Source organism: Myotis daubentonii, chromosome 6 (genome assembly GCF_963259705.1).
Source record: "Myotis daubentonii chromosome 6, mMyoDau2.1, whole genome shotgun sequence".
NCBI lineage: Eukaryota > Metazoa > Chordata > Mammalia > Chiroptera > Vespertilionidae > Myotis > Myotis daubentonii.
Genome location: NC_081845.1, coordinates 37,519,296 through 37,542,050, shown reverse-complemented (window position 1 = coordinate 37,542,050; position 22,755 = coordinate 37,519,296). Strand labels below are relative to the sequence as shown.

The following is a 22,755-nucleotide window of genomic DNA, read 5'->3' as shown; positions in this document are numbered from 1 at the left end:
GGTCCAGGGATCAAACCTGCAACCCAGGTGTGTGCCCTTGACTGGGAATCGGACCTGTGACCATTCAGTGCCCAGGCCAATGTTCTACTCACTGAGCCACACCAGCCAGAGCCAAATGTCTTTTTTTCTTAAAGTTCCTATATAGTCTTTTATGCATTTAATCATTTTAAACAATTTATATTATACTTTATGATTGTTATTCTATCTCACATTCTTGGGCTGAAAATTCCAGTGTTTACCCCATTGTGGGCCATTTCCTTGTCAGTTGTCATTTTTTATTAGGCGTTCATCTGAAGTGGGTCTTGTTTTTTGAGGAAAATCCTTTGTAGCCTGAGTTGAAAGAAGCATCTCTTAGAGTGGTTTTACACTTGCTTCTGCCATGTATCCCTGAGGTGTCACTCCCCCTAGAACCAGTTTATCTTAATTTCTCAGTCTATGATTTCCCTCACCATGTGTTTAGTATAAAGTCACATCCTTAAATAAGACAGAGGTTTCAAATTCTCATGAGAAATATATTTTCCCAGAGGTACAGCCAGAATAGGCTTCCTTGTGCTGGGGGAGTAGACTTAGGGACCCTCTTCCACCGAGGCTGTATCCCTCCAAGAGGCTCACTGCTACAGGGGGTCTCAGTCCCAATCCTTTCCCCCAATACTGGCCTTATCTCTAGGGCTCCAGGCCCCTGGCCAGCACTGAACTCCTGGCTTACTGAGCTCCTGGGACTGCTGCATGGAACTTCCCTGTCTACCTCTCTGGACGAGGCTCCCTCTGAGCTCTGCATGTCTGAAGATTTTTATTAGGCATTCAGCCATGCATATACATGCACAGGCATGTATGTGTGTAGTGAGTGTATACACACTACACATATGCAGGATACCTCTGAATTTATTGTGTCTGAAGATTTTTATTTGTTATTTAGCCATATATATGTCTACTAGAGGCCCGGTGCACAAAATTTGTACATGGGTAGGGTCCTTAGGCCTGGCCAGCGATCAGGACCAATCTGTGGGGGCAACCAGCAGGGCGATGTGGGGCCCCCACTGGCACCCGTCGTGGCTGGCCTTGGGCCTGTAGGCTGGGGGCAGCTCCTGCGCTGAGTGTCAACCCCCTGGTGGTCAGTGTGTGTCATAGCAATCAGTCGTCCCATCATTCTGCCATTCGGTCAATTTGCATATTAGGCTTTTATTATATAGGACTAGAGGCCCGGTGCACAAAAATTTGGGCACTCGGGGGGGGGGGAGGGGAGTCCCTCAGCCTGGCCTGTGCCCTCTTCGCAGTCTGGGACCCCTCGGGAGATAATGACCTGCTGGTTTAAGGCCTGCTCCCAGGTGGCAGAGGGCAGGCCCAATCCCTAGGTGCAGCCCCTGGTCGGGCTCAGAGCAGGGCCGATTGGGGAGTTGGGCGCCGCTCCCTGTCATGCACAGAGCAGGGCGATGGGGAGATTGTGATGCCACCCTCAGTCATGCTCAGGATAGGGCCGATTGGGGGGTTGGGGCACCGTCCCCTGTCACACTCAAGGCAGGGTTGATGGGAGGTTGCAGCGCCACCCCCTGTCACGCACAGAGCAGGGCCAATCAGGGGGTTGGGGCACTGCCCCCCGTCACTCACAGAGCAGGGCCCATCAGGGGGGTTGGAGCTCTGTACCCTGTCATGCACAGAGCAGGGCCGATCAGGGGGTTGGGGCGCCGCACCCTGTCCACACACACAGCCGCAGGGCGATCAGGGGGTTGGGGAGCTCCCCGCTATCAGGCACAGAGCAGGGCTGATTAGGGGGTTGGGGCGCCTTTTCCTGTCACGAACAGAGCAGGGTGGATAGGGAGGTTGTGGCCCCGCCCCCTGTCACACACAGAGCCGCAGGGCAATCAGGGGGTTTGGGCGCTGCCCCCTGTCACGCTGATCCCGGTGCCGGGAGGCCTCGCGGCTCCACTGATCCCGGTGCTGGGAGGCATATTACCCTTTTATACTATATAGGGTAGAGGCCTGGTGCACAGGTGGATGCCGGCTGGTTTACCCTGAAGAATGTCCTGGATCAGGGTGGGGGTCCCCACTGGGGTGCCTGGCCAGCCTGGGTGAGGGGATGATGGCTGTTTGTAGCTGGTCACACATCCTTCAGTGTGGGGGTCCCTACTGGGGTGCTGGCCAGCCTGGGTGAGGGGCTGAGGGCTGTTTTCAGGCTGGGGGTGACTGAAGCTCCCAACCGCTCCTTTTTATCTTTCTTTTTTTTAATTCTGGGCCAGCTTTAGCTTTGAGGCTTGGCTCCAGCTCTTAGGCCTCCGCTGCTGAAAGTAGGTTTCTGGCCTTTGCTTACAATGTTGCGATCCTGCTGGCTGAAGCCTGGCAGACTAAAGCAGGTTTCTGGGGTTTTGTTTAGCTTCTATATTTGTTACATAGTTGCTTAGAGTTGCAGCTCAGAGGCCTGCAGCAGCAGGCGGGGAACGTTGGAGTCCTCCGTCACTTAAGCAAGCAAGCCTCATGTTAGTTTCAAGCTGCCTGGCTGCCGGCCGCCATCTTGGCTGGCAGTTAATTTGCATATTGCCCTGATTAGCCAATGGGAAGGGTAGCAGTCGTACGCCAATTACCATGTCTCTCTTTTATTAGATAGGATATTTGGGTAAGTATGTATGTGTGTATATATATATCCTTCTATATGTATGTGTGTATGCATACATGTTTGTGTATGTGTGTGTACACATATATACATATATATGCATACACACATACATATAGAAGTATTACCATAGATATATGTACTTGATCTGGTATCTTCAGATATTGCCTCTTTGTTAGGGCAGTCAAAAAACAGGCGTATAAACTATTGCAGTCTGAAACATTCCAGTTTTTAGAACCATGGGGGCTGAAGTGTGTTATCCAAAAAGGCGCTTTTCCTGAGGGCACTTCACTTGATGATTGGAGAGCCATCATAATGGATTCATCTTTTATCTGAGCTTTTTCTTTGAATAATCACATCATTTGGATTCTTGTGAATTTATCCTAAGAGTTCCCTTTATAGCACACTAATCAAGAAATTATCCTACCACTGTCTAAGCCTTCTCTAATCATGAAAGTCTTAGAATAATGAGATTTTTCAAGCTAGAAGAAACCTTAGAAATTAAATATCCTAATCTAAGTAAGGAAATGGGTCAAGAAAGGTGCTGCTTGATATCATGCAGCTAGTTAGCAGCAGTGCTGAAATCTTCCTCCTTTCATCCTATGATCCTGCCTCCTCCACATAATGCCACTTCACTGAGTATTATTTTTTAAACGGTCAGGGTGGTGTCCTAATCTTTGTGGCTTCCAGCTTGCTCTCTCTGACGTAGGTGGTTTAAACGCAGCACTCAGCTATTTAAATTATGTTTAGTTCAGACTTCAGGGAAACAACTTGTAGCTAAAGACATTCTCTTGGCCTCTTCCCTTGAGCTGGGCCCACAACACCCCCTCATAACCACTCACAAGGAAGGTCCTTTGTATATTTCTGATAGTTTTGACAACACAACACCTTTTCTCATCTTGTTTTTATTCTTTGAACATCTGTTTTAATCTTTTTTTTTTTTTTTAGAAATACCAGTCTCTATCCTTGTCCTAAGTAGCCTCACAACATCATACCTTTCCTCTCTCATAAACTAAAAATAGTCTCTGTGCTACAGGAATTGTGGTTTACACACTGATTCTAAAAAGTCTGTTTTCTGGGAATTGGTACAAAGGAAGGACAGTGAGGCATGAGAAGCGAAGATTGAGGTTTAATATCCTAGAATATCTTGTAGTCATAATTGAGCCTTCAATTATTATTGTATTTATTCAATCCGATTATTATGTAGCTCTCAAGTTCCTAAGAAAGATCTCCAGGTTAGCATTAATCGGGAATGAGGACTACCAGAAGCAGAGCAATAAACAGCCATGTTAAGAACAGGCTAAAGTGTGTCTAAATTTAAATGAACCAACAGGAGAGATAGTGGTGCATCTAAATGGCAAAGGTATTTCTCGTGTCAGAAAAAAATTTTCAGTAACAAATGCTGGCGAAATAAATTCACTGAAAAATCCTATGAGAAATAGCTTTCTTTATCCATACCCAGCCAATATTTATTGAGCACCTTTTACCCGGCAGGCATTGGGGCTTCAGACTTGGCCCTTTCCCTCATGGAGTGTACAATCTTCTGGGAAAGACCGCCATTAAATAAGCAGGTACATTAAAGTACAAGGCGTGTGAAAACAGAGAGAAAGAATGGGGGGGGGGGCATCACAGGGACACATAGCTGGGGGCTTTAAATGGGGTGGGGAGTCCCTGGGGAAACCATGTTTGCTCTGATATCAAAATCCTTGAAAACCAATACTGTGTTGTACAGATCATAGCTTTTTTCTGACATAATTGTGGTTTCATTCATGTTATAGAACACACTTGGACCTTTGCTCATCATCTCTACCCACCCAGTGGTGATATCAAAACATCCAACGACCAGGAACATGGGACATAGAGCAGTTAGCATAGAAGCTAACCATTGTGCTAGGGCAGGGTCCTGGAAGCTGCCTAGTGTGCCGTGCATTAATTGCTCGATCTTGGAGAGGTCTGGGGCTCCCGTGGGAGGAGCTATAAGCGGAGGAGAATGACTCAGGACCACAGCTATTTACCAACCACGATAGCTTCCTGGTACATATTGATTGCATATTTGCCCTAGGTATACTGGGCTCCTCTATCGGAACAGTCTAGATTAGAATTCAAACTTGACAGGAAAATAAATCCCTTATTGTTTCAGATAATCTTATGGCACCAAACCAATCTCCAAAAAAACTTAAAGTATTTTATACAGTAATATGAAGTTGCTAGTTTTACAAAGCATTGGTTTTAATGTGTTGAGCACTAGCATATTTTTCCATATAGAGCTAAAACATAAAGCATGACATTAAGCTTGCTTGCTTTATTTTTCTTAAGGACAGAAATACAATAACATTATTTAAAGAATTTCAATAATTTCTAAATTTAGGCAGTTTAAAAATATACTAAATTTGGGGGGTATAATTTCATGTGATAAGTAAAGGTCAAATACCTCTTTCAATGTAAGAAAAAGGAAGAAACTTTGCCAAAGTTTAAATGTTTTATTGAATTCACAAAGAGCCAGCAATTGGCTAATACAAAAAAAATTACGTTATTGCTTAAAAGGAAAACATAAATTTATCTTTAGAAGAAGAGATTATATTAATTGAGCTTGGAGCTACAATTGCATTGTTAAGTATAACAATCTGTTTAAATAAGGCCTTCATTTTTAATCTGGCAAAATATGATGAAGCTAGTTTTCTGGTATAAATCCAAGCTTTGCAAAATCCCAACATGTAATACTTAGGAAATGCAAATCTCCTACTGTATTTATTACATACGAAACTCTTACAGCCAAGGCAGAACTGCTTATATGAATAGCCGATTCAAACTAAACAATGTAAATTCCTGAATTTACTTTTGCTCTACCCTGATGTAAACACTCATGGATCGTCAAGTCAGTTCAAGGGAAGTTTACTTCTCCCTGGCTCTCTTCATTTGCACATGTCAAACAGCTACAAATATTTATATAATAACCTAGTAAAATTGCATAAAATACAATCACTCTAAGAAAAGGGGAAAGGAAAAATTGTTTTTCTTTTACTTTAATCTCAAATTGTAACAGAGTTTGTGCGAAAAGGTGACCTCTGAATCTCTTACATCCCCACATGTTTTTCTCCTGAAAAAGAACCGTTTTTTTCTACCATTGGATAAGAGATTAAATTTGTATTTTCAGATTCACTTATGAGCATTGTTCTGGTAAGAGTTAATGATGTCGCAGATATTCACATCGGAGCTCATTTATCGAGGATCAAAATCTAGTTTGAAACAAAGGGAACTCACACTACACTTCCAAGCGACTGTGCCCTTTCTAAAACCCAGGAGGAAAAGTGCCAAGTGTTGGGAAGAGCCAGGGCCAAGAGTCACTTCCAGGGCCTTGCAAGAGCTTTGCTGGCAACCTGAACATATTGACAGAGAATTCGTTGGGTCCCATTTTTCAGTAAGTCTCCATTTGGCAGGCATATTTTAATGAAGTAGGCTTTTAAAATTAAGTCTGCATGCTACAAAAATAACCCCAACTCTAATAGATTTGCAGGTCTGGTCTTAGTATATTCGTAGGGTCGTCCTCCCCCCCACCACCCCCATTTACTAATAGAAAGGCAAAAATATGTCCTTTGAAAGAAGCATCTTACATTTGTTAGAGGCTGTGGAGGCAGCACTGTGGAGGGACCAGCATGGGCTTTGGGATCTGACAGGCCAAGATGTGGAATCCTGCCCCACCACCTATTAGTTGAATGATCTAAATAAACTATCCAACCTCTCCGAGTGTCCTTACCTGTATATGTCATCTGGGAAAATGACACTTCTTTGGAGGGCTGTTGGGAGAATTAGGAATAATCCATGACAGTGCTGGGCACCCAGCAAGTGCTCAATAAACAATAGCCCTTGGTTTTGTTTGTTTGTATTTTGTTTGTGTTCTTCTGTGGTGATTTTGCCTGCTCTGCACCAGCAGCATCTTCCCAAACACCAGTGCGGTGGTAACCTAGACCATTCCTCATGGTCGACCCCAGCTCTCCACGGTGGGGGTTCTGCACCATCTGGAGACGTGTCTGGTTGTCACACTGAAAGGGAGGGAGCAGGTGCTCTGGTGACTAGTGGGGAGGACCAGAGATGCTGCTAAACATCCCACAGTGCACTCCCTCCCCCAACAAAGGATGATCCAGCCCCAAATGGCAGTAGTGCTGAGGTTAAGAAACGCTGGCCAACACAAGAATCACAATAAATTCTAGATGCAGGGAAACCATAGCAACAGTCAGAACATCATAAACTTCAAGCTCTCCATGAAGGGAATGAAGGACAGTCTCAGAAATAAGCATAAAATAAGTACGAATAATACTGAACAGGCTGCCTGGTAGGTGGGCGTGGGTGGGTGTGTTTGTGATTTATTTTGAGTTCGTCTTTTTTTTAAACAGTACACCCATTCTTGCTTCACATATATATATGGAGTGTGATGAAGTCAGTGTTCTGTACCACCAATCTGGAATAAGTGGTAACTTGCCCTGTACAAAGGGGGCTTTCAGTAATGCCCAAGTCTTCAAGCCCATGAATTAAAAATAGGAATATGATTGTGTATACATCTGGACACTTAAGATCAGTATACTTCATATGTTAATGTATAAGAAGGTTTAAAGGACTGAATGTATAAAAACATTTACTGTATATACTTCAGTGTATAGGATTTTTATGAAAAAAATAAAAGAGAATCTGTGACATAATCCAAACAGGAACTGGACTAAAAGTTAACTTTGTTTTGGAGGCTATGCCATGCAAACCAACAGTATGACCTTAGAGTTTTTATGGCCCCTTGTGCCTCTGAAATTCCTGTGGACAGTAAAAGCAACTGAAGTGCGGTTACAAATCACACCTGTGCAAGCTGGTTTCCCACCTCAATGACTTTCATTAGTGTGCTATGGGTTTTAAAATAAAAGCCTCATTTATTCATCACTAATTCAGAAAGTCTTGTTTCTTTTGAACCCAAAATTAGTGAGATCATCCAACTCTAATATATCTTGGTTTCTCACTTGAGGAATGATATTTTCAAACACTGCAAAACCCAAAAAGCCAACCCAGGGAATGTCTCAGGTAGAAGTAGATTTTTTTTTTAATGGGGAAGGGAATAAAGTTCAGTAGTAACCAGTATCCTATTCCCTCCTCAAATTTCTTGAACAAACATGTATGGCATGGTTTTCCTGCTCTGTTAGTCTATAAAAAGTGTCAGAAAATATACTTAACTTACAATAAGGTAATAATTTGGTTGATTTTATACTACTTAATTTATTTGAAATAGGAATCTTGAAAATTATTCATGGGGGTATCTAATCCTGCAAATAGAACTAAAAAGGATCACTTGAACTATTGAGAACCTGCATTTTCTGCTTAAATTTTTTTTAAGTAGAAAGGATTGGTGCTATGGAAACGCTGTGTAAGCATCCCAGAAAAGAGACTCTGGCCCTTCCATCTTTGAGATTGTGTTCGTGTGTGTGTGTGTGTGTGTGTGTGTGTGTGTGTGTGTGTGTGTAAAGAATTAACAGCATAGGCGAGTCTGTGGTTGAGAAATCAGGTGTGAAGTCAGAAGAGGCAACAATAGAGACACTCATTCTGCTTTGTGCTTCGTTCACAGGAACAGATGGGGATTTTAAGGCTGCTATGAAAAGAATGCTGAGTTGCAGCTCTTTATCGTCTAGTCTTAAACTCAGTGACAGAATTTGGTGTGTCTGTTCCCAGATACCAGAACTGTACTTCTTATAAACCATGGCATAGCCTCAGCAAAGGCTCAGGAGGAGTGATGGAAAACCACAAGGTGTAAAGGACATTCCTGACCAGGTGAACAAGGAGAACATGAAAGAGGTGAGTTCAAGTCAAATGCAAGGTCCTCTGTTAAACAGTAGGCTACAAACCCAAGAGTCTCATCAACCCAGTGAAAATGGAAAATGGAAAATGTCATGTTGGTGAATTCATGGATTATATAGGTGTCCCCCAAAAATGTATACTCACCTTTGAATAATTATTAAGGCAGTGTGTATTAAAATACATTTCATTTTCAAATGTGAGCTATCAGCTCTTAAAGTGTGAATACATTTTTTTGAACACCCTGTAGAAACATAATGAACTTTAGAGAAAACCGAGGTAAGTGGGAGGTTATCTTCCAACTAAAAATGAAGGAAGATGAGCATCGCCACTCTGTCAGAGGCAGACAGGCAAAGAGCCTGGTCAGGGCAGATGACGGCTGACTCCTGTGGCATTCCTGTGTCCACCCTTCAACAAGGTGTAACCGGGCCCCTACCTCATGGCAGGCGCCAGGCTGCATGCACCACAAAGGCAATAACAACGCCTGCCGCAAGCAGGTAACAGGCTGGTGGGAGACTGCACAGTGATCATTAGAATCTTGGCATACTCACTCTGCAAATATTTCCTTGAGTTTTTGATGAGGCCCTGCATCCTATTTCCACCTGGTATTTACCCAACCAAGAGTATAACAGCTACTTGCATTGAACATGTCTTTCTTCAGGAATAGCTGAGGTTTAGATAAATCTTTGTAACTGTGAAAAAGCCTGAAATCGTTTAGTTCTAACTCTTTGAGGAGGCTGTACCAGAACCGCACGACACTGCTGTCGCTGCCGCTGACCTCGAACCCAGGCCAGTGGAGATGGATCTCAAAGACGAGCTGTCCAATCTGTTCCAGGACATCTTCCAGAATAAGATTTTCCAAAACTTTCCATTCTGCACTCTCCAGATCTGCTTTGAGAACATCAATCTGTAACATAAGGATAAACGGAGATCAGCATATTCAATAAACATGGTTTAAAAGGCCATCGTGCTGTCAGGAGCATCACCGTTGAACTACCTCCCCAGAAAGTAGAATTGTTCAAATTTTAGATTTAAAGGTCTTTTTCAGATGGTCGCTTACAAATTTCTAACCTCACTCCACACCAAATATTAACATACAAATAATGAATTGCCAGTCAGAAACCCTAACGGGCCCTCGTACTTTCTGCCCAGTTGGAACAGATGCCCGAGAAGGAGGTGCTGGACTGTGTGTATCACGAAGCTCTGCGCCCACAGCCTCTCCCCAGAAACCTACGTGCTGCACAGAGGAACCAAGTGTGCCCAGACTGAACGATGGCCTGCAGAGAGGGCCTGACCGAGGACTGCTGGCTGCAGGGGCCTCCTCACAAACCATACCCCCTCCAACTTCTCCAGGACTGGAAGCCAGGGAGAGAGTTCTCAGGAATACTGGACTTGTAAAAAAATATTACTATGTCATGATTCCTTTAAAAAGTATATACCAGCACAGAATTCCTTTATTTTTTTTAAGTGAAAATACCATTTTCTGTTCATTTAATGAATACAAATTCACATTCTGGATGAGATAAATATGGAAAAAAAGAGTTAGGATGGCAGAGATTTAGCAATTAATTAAGGTATGAGAGTCAGCTCCTTTTTGCTGGCTTTGCACAAAATCCATTAGAATAACAGAAAGCAATGAAAGCTAATTCTTTACCGAGCGCCTATATGGGCCTGGCACTATGCTAAGTGCTTCGTCTTGCAATATCCATGTACTCCCCTCAACAATTCTGAAAGGATGGTTCTCTTCGTGTCCCTATGTAGAGTTTAGGAAACAGACTCACAATAACCCATCCGTCACACAGCTGGAGGGGCAGAGGTGAAATTGGAACCGAACCTGTCTCCAGGCCCATGTTCTTAACCACTACACAATGTTGACTCCCCATAAACCACAAGAGGAACAATAGTAACTCAGAGTCCCTAAAAGGCTTTGGTTTGGAAAATAAGGTGCTATCGGAGAGCGAGTAAAGGTCTGTGAGTAGAAGTATTGTTATCGACATCATCGCTTTACATTTGCAGAGCACTTTCCAGCTTAAAGAATTACTTTCTACATCTATCATCTCAGTTATGCAGCCCCATCAGCAGACAAGGATTTGGTAAAGCTGACTTTCAAGGAATAAAGAGAAGTGGAAGGGGATAATTAGGCCACCAAGGAAGGTGAAAACATTCAGACACAGACTAGAATGAAGAGGATGGAGGGGTCACTGCAGTAGAGCAAAGGCCGGGTCCCCAAGAGGTGACAGCACCACACTAATCAGCCCTTCAGGAAGTGCCGACTGGAGTCACCATCTCCAGCCCTTGAGAGTAGAATATTTTTGCCTGTGTAGAGGGATGGATAAGGACCAAGACCAATTCTGCCCCAGCCTCTCCGCTCTCTCAGCACATGGCTGTTTGATAAGTTTCTCAGATGCAGCTGAGTCATCAGGCTCTCAGTGCAGTGGTAGCATTTCTTGCAGGATTTCAGAGTTGGATGGAGAAGATGCATAGAATTTAGACATAATTGCTCCAAGGAAAGGGTCTTTGCCCAGCATCCTGAGATCCTGTGGGAGACACTTTCATCCTCTTGCCTTGGCTAGTCCCTCCTGATCCATCAGAGAAAGAGGGATGATGACAACAACCCCAAGATTACCAAGAGGCCTGAGAAAAGGGTAGATATCTATAAAGCAGCTGGTTGGTGCAGCAGTTTCAAAATGAAAGAGGAAAACTTAAAACAAACAAAAAACAACTTTCTTTTCTGAAAGGAACAGAGCAAAGACAGGTTCCATGTGAACACACACAAGGCTAAAATAATTCTTGTCAATTGGATGCAATAGAATTAATTTGCCCCTTTTTTCATCTCTGTGGCCTTGGCACTTCTTGGCTTTGTTTAATTTTTGAAGTCTAAGGCAGAAAATTCCTGAATGAGGGTAATTAAGCTGCCAAAAGAGATATTTAATCAAAACTTCAAAAACACTTTCTAATTGGTACAGAAAATATCCAAAACCAAAAATCAACAATTGTTATGCCAATTCACATAGTCAAGAATTTCTTAGGTTCCTTATGGATTTATTTTTTTACTATGGTTTTCTGTTAGTTTGCATATGTTGAATGATCAATAAATTAAAGCGTTAAAGGGACAGGGTAAAGCTAATCAGCCTAAAATTGGCCTAAAAACTATAATTATGAAATATAGAGGAATTACTTTACATATTTTTTCCAAACATTTTTAAAATAAGCTGTTAATCAGGAGTTATGAGCAACTGGAAAATAACCAAATTATTAGTCTAAATCATAGCAAATATATGCTTTCTTTGGAAATCCAATCTTAATTTACAAAACGTTAATCCATTCTAAAGATCAAAAATTATATTCAAACATGACAACATCCACACCCCCTTTTGATTTCCGTGACTGAAAATTCTTCACTTCAATCAGAATTGCACAGGTTGGTCTAGCTCATGCAGCCCAGGCGTAGTGTGGCACTGAAGAGCACAGATAACCAAATGCTGTGATTAAAACATGGTTTTCTCTTACACTGTGATTCTTCTATTTCTAGCATTTCAGAATGTCCTATTACTACTATTTTGCAAATATAATTTCCATTATTACTGCATAATGCACCCACTATTATTATTATTAAAAGGCTCTAAATATCTCTGAATAAGATATGCCAATTGTAATATACTAATACCAGTTTTCTACAATTGTGGCACTAAAAATCATGCAAATGATCATATCAGAATATTCAAGTGCAATCCTAATATAGTTAGGTTAAATAGAGTTTCTTGAAAAAAAAAACACAACAACTGTTAACTGTCTGCAATCTCCAGAATGGCTGAAGATTTCACCCCAACCAGGGTGGGGATCGAACCTGCAGCCCAGGTACATGCCCTTGACCAGGAATTAAATCCTTGACCCTTTGGTTCCCAGTCTAATGCTCTAACCTTGAACCCCACTGGCAGAGCTCAATCATAATTTTAAAATAATTATGTCAATACAACTTCTTCCTGCTTTTTGGATTAATTATGAAAAGTTGTTTTTAATGATTACAGTAAACCCAAGCTTTTATATATCAAGTCTACTTAAAGCAAGGTATGTATATCTGCACCTATAAAACTAAAGCTGAACACATTAAAAAGAGGGTCATGTTCTTGTAGAAAATAGAAGAAATTAATCTATCTTAAATGAACAAGAGGATTAGAAGTCTCTTTAAGAGCCTTAGACTTTAAACACATTAGATCAGGTTCAATTATCACTGTGGGCTGGCAGAAATGTGACATTACAAGATTTATGTTACCACCAGAGGAAAGGAGATAAGACTCGCCCGGCATATTGTGAGAAATATAAAGGCCTACTCTAAGCTAACGTAAGGCCAATTCTGAAATAATAATAAAAGAAAATGAGTTTTATGTAGTGATCAGCTCACAGAAATAACCTCTGTAGGGGAGCAACACTTGGCAAATGAATTTTTTTAAAAAAATAAGGAAAATATTTACAAACAAAGACTCTTTTGCCAGATCTCCAGCCTGTTCCAAAGGCTGCTGAGCAAGTGTCTTCTGGACAGGATCAAGTGATGTAATGCAGGACCTCAGAAACCCAGGTCAGGGCCGGTCATTGGTGAGCTGGTGACAACTCAGAAGTCAGCAAGGCTATGGGTGACATACAACAGCAAGGGAGGGAGCAGCGCAAATTCAGGCAGGATTGAGGTGGCAGCCAGGGACTTGGCCAGGGCAGAGTCATGCAGGAAGGCCATGGCAGGACCAAGGACAGCACCGGGCAGCAGCTTTAATTTATTTCTACCCCCACTTCCCCCGGCAGCTAAAACCAACACACAGCCTCTCACCTTAGACCAGAATCCCGTCCCTTTAAGCTACATCACCTGGTTCATTTATTTTTCTGACCTGATCATATTCATGCAAGCATTCTCAAGTATTTCCAGAAAGAGATGGAGCATAAAATATAAACATGTATAAACTATTCCTACACAAACAGATGTGTAAACAAATAGATGGCCAAGTAAACACCCAAATAAAACGTTCCTCAGCCAGACATGTTCTTGAGGTTCAATAGGCGGGAGGCCTTTGAAGTGGGACCAAGTCAATCTCAGAGCATGGTGAGGCCAGCAATGTGACGTAGGCTACATAAAACATGGTCCAAGTGCAAAAAGCAAGCACTGGTTTAGAGGGACACACAATAAACTCATTGGGTGATTCAGATACTCTTTCAATATACTGAAATATGAGTTAAAAATAACACTGTGCTGGGGTGACAATTATGGAAGGATCAGCAGCGGGTGAGGACAAGTGTCAGAAGGCAGAACTGAGAGGAGATGAGGGAATAGCAACAGGTCTCGGGGGTGTGCTGTGTGTCAGGGTCACCTTGACGGCCTCTGCTTCTGGACCCTGGATGGACTTCTGGGGAACTACATAGCATGGCTCCACTCCTTTGTCGACATGCCTGGTTCCCCTTCCCTCCCGCCCCCCCCCCCCCTTTACTTGGGCTGTAAGTTCTTCCAGGGCAGGACCTAACTCCTCTTTGGTATCAAGTTTCCATGAGAGTTCCTGGCAGGCAGTCCGTGTAATATCCTATCAGATAACAAGACCTGTCTGCTCTGCTTCTGTAACTTCTGACACCAGGCCCCTCTTCTCTGCCCCTCACTTCCACACCGAGATCATCTTACTTCAGACCCCACTGACTGGAAGGGAGGAGGAGGAATCAAAGGTTGGAAGTTAGGAACGAGGGCAGCTATGGATTCCATCGGCCTTCTCTGCATACATGGTGTTGGGGTCTTGATTAACAACACTTTATGAACCCTACACTCTAGCCAAACGCAGTTCCTTGCTATTCCTCGAAGTGCCATGCAATGTCCCACCTTGATCTGTTCTTCATGCTGCTTTCTCTGGGTGGAACACCAACAGAAGTTCCTGCTGGTCACCACCTCTCCCCTCTACCCACACACAGAGCCCCACAATCTCCTTCAAGCACAGGCTGAATTTCATTTTCTTTAAGAAACTCAGGTATTGGGGTTATTAAGAAATCCTTACCCTCAGGATCTAAAGCAGAAACAATAATGTAAGAAGGAGTATTTACCATATTCTGACAAGACATGGAAATACATACAAATTGTTTTTCTCTTCTTGGATATTTAACTGACGTTGATCTGCAAGGCTCCCATCCCAAACATGGTCTAGTTAATGATTCCAACACTGGAATAAGGAATAAATGGCATCAATATGCAATTCTCTATATGGCATGCAGTTTTTTTTGGTTTTGCCCTGTTGCGTATGATGCAGGGACTCGTTTCGATGTAAATGCATAGGAATGTTTAGGAATGCTCCGTAGCGGAGCTGTGCTGTCCTGTACAACAGCCACTCACCACGTGTGGCCATCTAAATGTTAATTAATGAAAATAAAATACAATTAAAATTTCACTTCCTCCACCACATTTCAGGGGCTCGACAGTCACCTGTGCTGTGGCTACCACACTGGACAGTGCGGCCACAGGACATGTCCATCTTCACACAAAGTTCTGCGGGCGGTGCTGCCAGGGTCGGTGCCTAGAACCACCGGGAGGGCTTGTGAATACACAGCTTCTGATCCAGCAGGTCTGATCCGGGCCTGACTGTTTGCTTTTCTACCAAAAGGCCAGTTGATGGTGATGCTGCTGGTAACTCAGCCCTATTTTAAATGCATTCCACATACTCCAGTGTTCCTAGTTACCTATACAGAGTGGTGTCCCTGTTGAAGCTGTTATTCAGAGTTGAAGCCTTCTGCGAAGAAGTGGTTAGTGGCAGTGCAATAGACCAGTAACCCACGCCTGTTGGAGGTTAAAGTCCCCACTTCAAAGTTTTCTGTTCTTATTCAGCAATCCCTGAAATGCTCAGCAACTTCCTAGTCCTGGGATCACTACCCTTCCTCTGGATTCTCTGGGCATTTCCTGACTGCCTCCTCCTTCTTTGTTCCAGAACCATGCCAGGATTCTCATGTCACCACCCTGCACGCCCCCTTCCTCTCTCAGTCCAGAAATGTGCATGCCTTCCCCAAACGGGGCTACCAGGTCACGTAGTTCCTTTCGCCTGAAAAAAGTGGGTTTGAGGCATCATTTAATGAAGTCGGCCCTCTTTATCTATTGCATACTAAAGGCTAGCATACACTTCGAAGCCAGATACTGACATTATTTTGACCATTCAATGAATTTTATGGCTATAAATTTTTTTTGAAAGCACAGATGCATTTTCTTGAAGTAAAGCAAAATTCAGTCAGAACTCAAGTGGAATGAGAAAATAAAGATATCTTTAGTCTCATAATACTCCCATAATAACATTCACTTTAGAAAAATTTAAGTTGAATGTGTCAAGTCTTTCCCCTGAAAAAGAATTATAATGTCATTAGGGCAGATCCTGGCTCTCTGGAGCTTGAAGCTTATTTAATTTGAGGACCCTCTTTAAGAAAAAGAATACACCAGTCCTAGCTGGTTTGGCTCAGTGGATAGAGTGTCAGCCTGTGGACTGAAGGGTCCTGGGTTCAATTCCGGTCAAGGGCGTATGCCTGGGTACAGGGTGGATCCCCAGTAGGGGCCATGCAGGAAGCAGCCAATCAATGATACTCTCACATCATTAATGTTTTTTATCTCTCTCTCCCTCTCCCTTCCTCTCTGGAATCAATAAAAATGTATTTTTTTAAAAAAAGAAAAATGAGACATCATTATAAAATACAGAATTAGTTAAAAATAATTTCTGGTTATAATTAAGACATATGCACAAGTCCCAACCTAAGAGAAAAGAGAGGATTAAATGAAAGCTAACTATAAACAGATGTATGGCTAAAAGCCAGAAAATAAAAAGTTTTTTAAAAATCCTGCAAGAAAAAATACAAGCAGTACCAGTTTTGAACCTTCTGTTAAATTTATGTAGCGATTAAAATGAGAAGAGAAAGAAACATTACACACAAAAAGATTAGTACTGACCACCATGTAAAGATATCACCCATATAATACTCAAAGGAATGTGCTAGATATTCAGATGTAGGTTATATGTAAAAAGCTCACCTTAGGGAATATGTTAAGACAATGTCTTGTCGAAGTAAGCATTTATTGGCTCTCACTGTATATTGCTAAAAAGGCCCTAACATTTGATTTAGATGTGCCATCCCTCAGAACACAATATTTATCTTTTTTAAAATCTTTTATCAACTGGTAGAAAAAAGAGAAAGAAAGAAAGAAAGAAAGAAAGAAAGAAAGAAAGAAAGAAAGAAAGAAAGAAAGAAAGGAAGGAAGGAAGGAAGGAAGGAAGGAAGGAAGGAAGGAAGGAAGGAAGGAAGGAAGGAAGGAAGGAAGAAAGAAAGAAAGAAAGAAAGAAAGAAAGAAAGAAAGAAAGAAAGAAAGAAAGAAAGAAAGAAAGAAAGAAAGAAAGAAAGAAAGAAAGAAAGAAAGAAAAGAAAAACTAATAATCAAGCACTTGCTATATGCTCAGACAAGCAATGCTAAGCACTTTACATGTAATGTCCAAAGCAATCCCCAGTGAACACAGGAAATAAGTGTTTATCGTCCACCTCTTACAGATAGAGAAACTGAGGCCTATGTAGGTCACACACAGTTTGTGAGATGTGAAGCCTAAACCAAATCCAAGCAGTTTCCATAGAAACCCGAGCTTCAGAGAAGTTAATCAACCCACCCAGATCACAGCTATTGAGTGGTAGAATCAGGATTCTAACTGGGTCTGACTTCAAAACAGAAGTTCTTAACACCAGGTTCTTATACTCTCACAATATGAAAGGGTCCAAACACAAAATATGACATTGTCAAGGGTTTCTGGACTTACAGTTCTTTTTGAAAAAACGAGAGACGGGAAAAGCAAATGTGGAATATTTATCAATTTAATAAGTCTTTTTAAAATTTTATTTTTCAATTACAGTTTACATTCAATATTGTTTTGTATAGTTTTAGGTGTAACCACTATAGTGGTTACCAGCTGTGGGCAAACTACGGCCGTTTGAAATGAATAAAACTAAAAAAAAAAAAAGACCGTACCCTTTTATGTAATGATGTTTACTTTGAATTTATATTAGTTCACACAAACACTCCATCCATGCTTTTGTTCCCGCCCTCCGGTCCAGTTTAAGAACTCATTGTGGCCCTCGAGTCAAAAAGTTTGCCCACCCCTGGGTTAGACTCATAGATACAGAGAACAGACTGATGGTTGTCAGGTGGGAGCAGGGTGAGGGCTGGGTGAAAAAAGAGCAGGGACTCAGTAAATCTTTGTTGAGCTCCTGGCACGTGCCCACTTCCTGCCATGTTTGCAGGTGAAAGGCAGCAAACAGGTCTGCCTGTAGGCACGGCACGCCCATTTGAGCAATTGCAGCATATTTCATCACTGGAACTAGCGCCCTCTCCTCTATTCCAAGTACTTTGAATAAATATTGTCATTATATCGGTTCCATAGCTTTCCTATGACCAAAAAGCATAATTTAGGGCTGGGACATTTTCTTTGTCACTTCATGTTTTATCAAGTTTCATACAATTTTTAAAAATATTTTTAATGTTTTTGTTGATTTTTAGAGAGAGGACGAGAGCGATAGAAACATCAATGAGAGAGAATCATTGATTGGCTGCCTCCTGCATGCCAGGTGCTAGGGATCAAACCTGCAACATGGCATGTGCACAGCAACCTCCTGGTTCATGAGTCAACACTCAACCACTGAGCCACACCAGCCAGGTTAATTTACACCTACATACAGCTACATGGCAAGATGAGAGCCGACCTTTCTGAAAAATATGACCTCTCATTCCATTTTCATGCTCATATGAATTTAGCAAAAAGTTTGTATTTTTTCATGTTTCACACGATCTATTGATTTACATTTGGCAACCTCTGAATTGCATAAGCAGGGGTGACTGCAGATCACACACAAAAAATGGAAAGAAAGAAATGGACAGAGCACATATGGAAGAGCGGAGGAGTCATTTCAACATTTATCAAGATAAAAGTGTGTAAGAGCCTCATTCATTAGACAAGGAGCAGGCCAAGGAAGAGGCTGCGAAGGAGAAGGGGGGTGGGGTGGAGATGAGACAGCTTCTCCAATTGCTATGCCCCTGGTAGAGGACTTCTGGTTGAAATATCCCCTCTCCAACTGCCCGAACACCTTTCTTAGTCCTCAGTCTCACAATAAGAACAGTCAGAAGGCTGCCTAACATAGTGAAAAGATACCTTTGCTACTTTGTTTGATATGGATTGACATGTGGGAGATTTGACAGGTGATAATCTTTGAAAATCATTTAAATCCCTGTACTTCTAACTGAACCAGAGCAATCAATACATATAATGGATTTTTTTTTTAAGTCTGTGTGTTGGCCCAGAACAGAGAGAGAGGAGGTAATCATGAAAGTTTTATGGGTTGTCAACCAGGGACTGCCTCGTCTTGCTTGATTTCTGTGGTGACAGTTTTTATAATTCTTAAATCAAGATTCCCAGAATTCTCTGTCTTGCTTCTTTAAAAGAATTGCTGATGCCTGGAGGCTTTAGCCAGGAGGCGATTCAGTTTTATTGGAGCTGGAGGAGTTTTCCAGATGGCAGTTTTTTCAGTAGAAACAAAGGGTAGGATGCAGTGTCCCTAACACACGTACACCACTTATGGAGCTTGGCGGCCAGTCTATTGTTAACCTGGCGCCATGAACGCCTTCCCTTAAATGGATGCTGTATATTTCAGGAAGTGGGTGGTTTCAGGAAGGCATTTTTTAGGCACCAAGGAAAGCTCTGAATTATGTTGAATAGAATGAGGATCGTTACTTCACAGCCTACCTGTTTCTTCCTGATAATGTAAATGACGTTTGCTCTCCCACAAAACCACACCTCTCACAAAACATTATTGTAGCAAGTTTATGTTCCTTCAGTTACTAATGATCCTCATGCCTGCGTTTTCCATAAATGTCTAAATGGAGGAAAATGTATTCTAATCGTCTTGTTTCTCGTGAGGGAAAGACAAGCAGAAGCATCTTGGTTCTTCTGAAATGAGCTGCCAGATTGGGTTGAGTTCCTTAGTAACCGGACGTTTAACTAGTGAATTCATGTTGAAAACAGCTTCTTCATATGTTTTAGTTAAGAGCATTGCATTTTCAATTAGTTGCTTCCATAAAAATGAATGTGGTGAACTAGATGATTTCAGCTGCGAGGGTCTTGATCTATACTGGAAATTGTCATCCAGACACACATTTGAACTTGAAAAAACAGTGTGCAGGGAAGGACCAACAAAAGAGAGTCCATAGTCCATGTAAAACATGTATATGGTCTATTTTTTAAGTCAATTCTCAGCTATCGATGGGGTCATTTCCAAACCCACATTCAAAAGGGACAGTTCATAACTAAATACTTATTTTGAGTCATCTGCAATTTGGATTAACTAGATCCCTGGAGGAAAATAATAAGTTGCTGACAGTGCAAAGACAGCTTTCATTGTTCGTGGGGAATGTGACGTATTTCTGTTTTCTTCATAGACAAAAAGCCAGTACAAATTTGTTTATAGCAAGCCCCAGAGGAACTTTAAGAGGTCTTAGTAATAAATATTTCGTTTTAAAATGAATTATTAAATAGAGCTTTACAATGTGTTGTAACGCAGCTTTAATTTTATTACACTGGGATGGGACTTTTTTCAAAAATAAATGTGTTTTATTAAAAAGTTGGTTGTAAAAGTGCAACTCAGAAAGAAGTGTATGAAACAAAAGTAGAAGCTCCTTATTCCTACCCACATTTTAAATCTTGGTAGAGCTTTACAGCTATGACAGCGATTGCTAAAATTCTGAGGTTGACTAATGTCACCTTCACCAAACATTGGCTCTTAATCAATCTCATTAATGCTTGCTCGACCAATGTTTCTAATGAACTATGTCAACTCTCGAGAGATCTTAGCCTTGAATAGCCCACCTTCCGCAATGTTTCCAGAATTATCTACCTAATTTAAAACCTAGTTCATTAAGCCCCTTCTTTCAGAACCCCTGAAATCCAGACTCTGTTACAGAGCTCCCTCACAACCTGGGCCTACCCTCCCTTTGTGCCTCACTTCCTTGCACTCTCCACAAATCACCTTTGTGCCAGCCAAATTTTTTACCTGATTTGGAATTCATGATTCTCTTTCTCACCTCTACGCCCTTGCATTTACTATTTCCCCTCCCTTCTAGCTCTGATAAACTCCTATTCAACTTTTAAGAGCCAGATGAAATAGCATCTCTTCTGTGCTACCTCCTTGACCACCCAAGAAAAAAAAGAGCTACTTCTCTTCTGTGTCTCTTATGGTTGCACTTTCTACATTACTATAGAATTTTTGTGCAAATGTCTGTCTCCTCTATAGACCATGATGTCCTTAAGGGCAAGGACCCACATCATTGCTTCTTTGTCGTTGGCTGAGTTCTTGATTTACAGGAGGCTCTCAAAGGGTTTACTGAATACCCAAAGAGTGTTCAATTGCATCCAGCAAAAGTAAATAACAAACAATGAAATCCTGTCTCTCTTTCTCATCTATAGCATGGAATATGAAATAGTTGAGAGTAATGAGTACATATAACAAGCATTAACAACCTATGGCTGACCTGTAGAAGGAAAGCACGCCATGACACTCTGTGGGTAGGCACCTCCACAACTTCATTCCAGTCACAGAGAAGGCAAACCACACCCAAATGTTTCTCCTTCCCACCTTCCTTCTGCCTTCCTCTTCCACTTCCTGTGACTTCACACCCACAGCATTCACTCTCAGATGCCCTCTGGCTGGCCAAAGCTCTTTATATACCAAGCCATACACAGAAATGGTCTTCTTTTCCACCTCAGCCAACTTCCATTCCCCCAGCCAAGTGTTAGGCAATACCTTCCCGAGAAATAAATAAGATTACATAACTTACATAGGTGATGCTCAGGCAAGAAGAATCTTTCATGGAGAAATATCTGTTTAAAAGATTAGCTAATTAACTCAAATGACTCTCACCAGCAGACTATACTGAAGAGATATTTTTAGTGGAAGGCCTTCCCAAATGCCCTTGGGTTTTCTGGGTCAGTGGAGACCACCAGCCCCAAGATGGAAGAGATGGTGTCAGCAACCAGGCACCCCCTATTTCCTAAAATGTTGCTCACACCTGACAAGTCTGCAGGGATTTCCCATTGCGTCTTCCTTAGAAGGTCAGTACTCAGAAGATCACAATCTCTCAGAGTATACACTTTTGGCCTCGTGAGAAGAAATCATTAAAAAAAAAAAAATAGAATTCGGTAGGAGAGCAAGGAGAAAAGGTTTGAAAGAACAGATGTGTCAATATTGGGGGAACCACACACGGAAGGTACAGTGCCTAAATAGATGGCACTCACACAAAAAGCCAAATGAAAAAAATCAGAAATGCAGCCATCCCAACATTTTTTCCACTTAAAATGCTTTTCCTTTAAAGAAGCTGTGTCCTATATTTTGTAAAAAAATTACAAAAGATTGAGTGAGTCAGAAAACCCCAGAGCACTTTTTTTCCTGAAATTATGAAAGCCTACTGAAAGGCTCAAAATGCTTCTGCTCTGCTCTCGCTTCTAGTGATATTCATTTCTATCCCCAATTTGATCTTATTTCCAGGCCAGCCACTCCTCTTACAGCCACGCATGCTGAGATCAAAGGATGGAGAGGCTGTGACATGCAAGACTAATGTTACAGAGAGAAGAGTTGGAAAGGGATCACACTTCATTAGAAAAAATAATTTCAACAGATAAAAACCATTTTCAGAGTAAGCCAAAATAAAAAATAGTAGCAACTTTAAATTTCATTTTGGGAGCTTGAGGGATGTTATATCCTTATGTGGTTGCCTAGGGAACAGGATTCATTTATCCTTTACTATCCAATAATTTATTGGAAATTGCCATTCTATATTATATCTATGATAGCTAAATTTTCCAAATGAAAAAGCCACTCCAAAATTCACTGTAAGTTGAAAAGCCCCTCAAAAAATGCAGTTTAAGTTATAGTTTTGGGATCTTTGTCAGGAAAACATTATAGAAAGCTAAAGCTCTTTTAATATCTCTTCTTTTCCCAATACATTAACATTCTTCTACTTGAACAGGAGATGTTCTTATCCATAATATCTTATTCTTCATTTTGATTACTGAACATGGAATCTTCTTATAAATAAGTGAATTTGTCTTGATTAAACACACTCATGTTAGTATGCCAAAAAAATATAAATGTGAATATTCTAGTCTGAACTAATCCATGCAAAATTATTCTGATTTTCCCCTAAGCATGAATAGAAGCATATCAAATATCCTGGATAACAGATGTAAGAAGCCAAGAGTGATTTTGCGTTTTCATACATAATAAATTTTCTTCAACTCTTGCTT

At 41.5% G+C, this 22,755-nt stretch overlaps 1 protein-coding gene across 1 annotated transcript in view; it reads right to left on the bottom strand.

Annotated features, from left to right (window-relative positions):
- Positions 1 to 6,611: 6,611 nt before the first annotated feature.
- Positions 6,612 to 22,755, bottom strand: part of METTL24 (methyltransferase like 24) — an 81,655-nt gene continuing 65,511 nt past the window's right edge. The window contains exon 5 of the mRNA XM_059700723.1: positions 6,612 to 9,338. Coding sequence (XP_059556706.1) covers positions 9,024 to 9,338 — 315 coding nt within the window. The 3' untranslated portion in view covers positions 6,612 to 9,023. The remainder of the gene's footprint in view (positions 9,339 to 22,755) is intronic.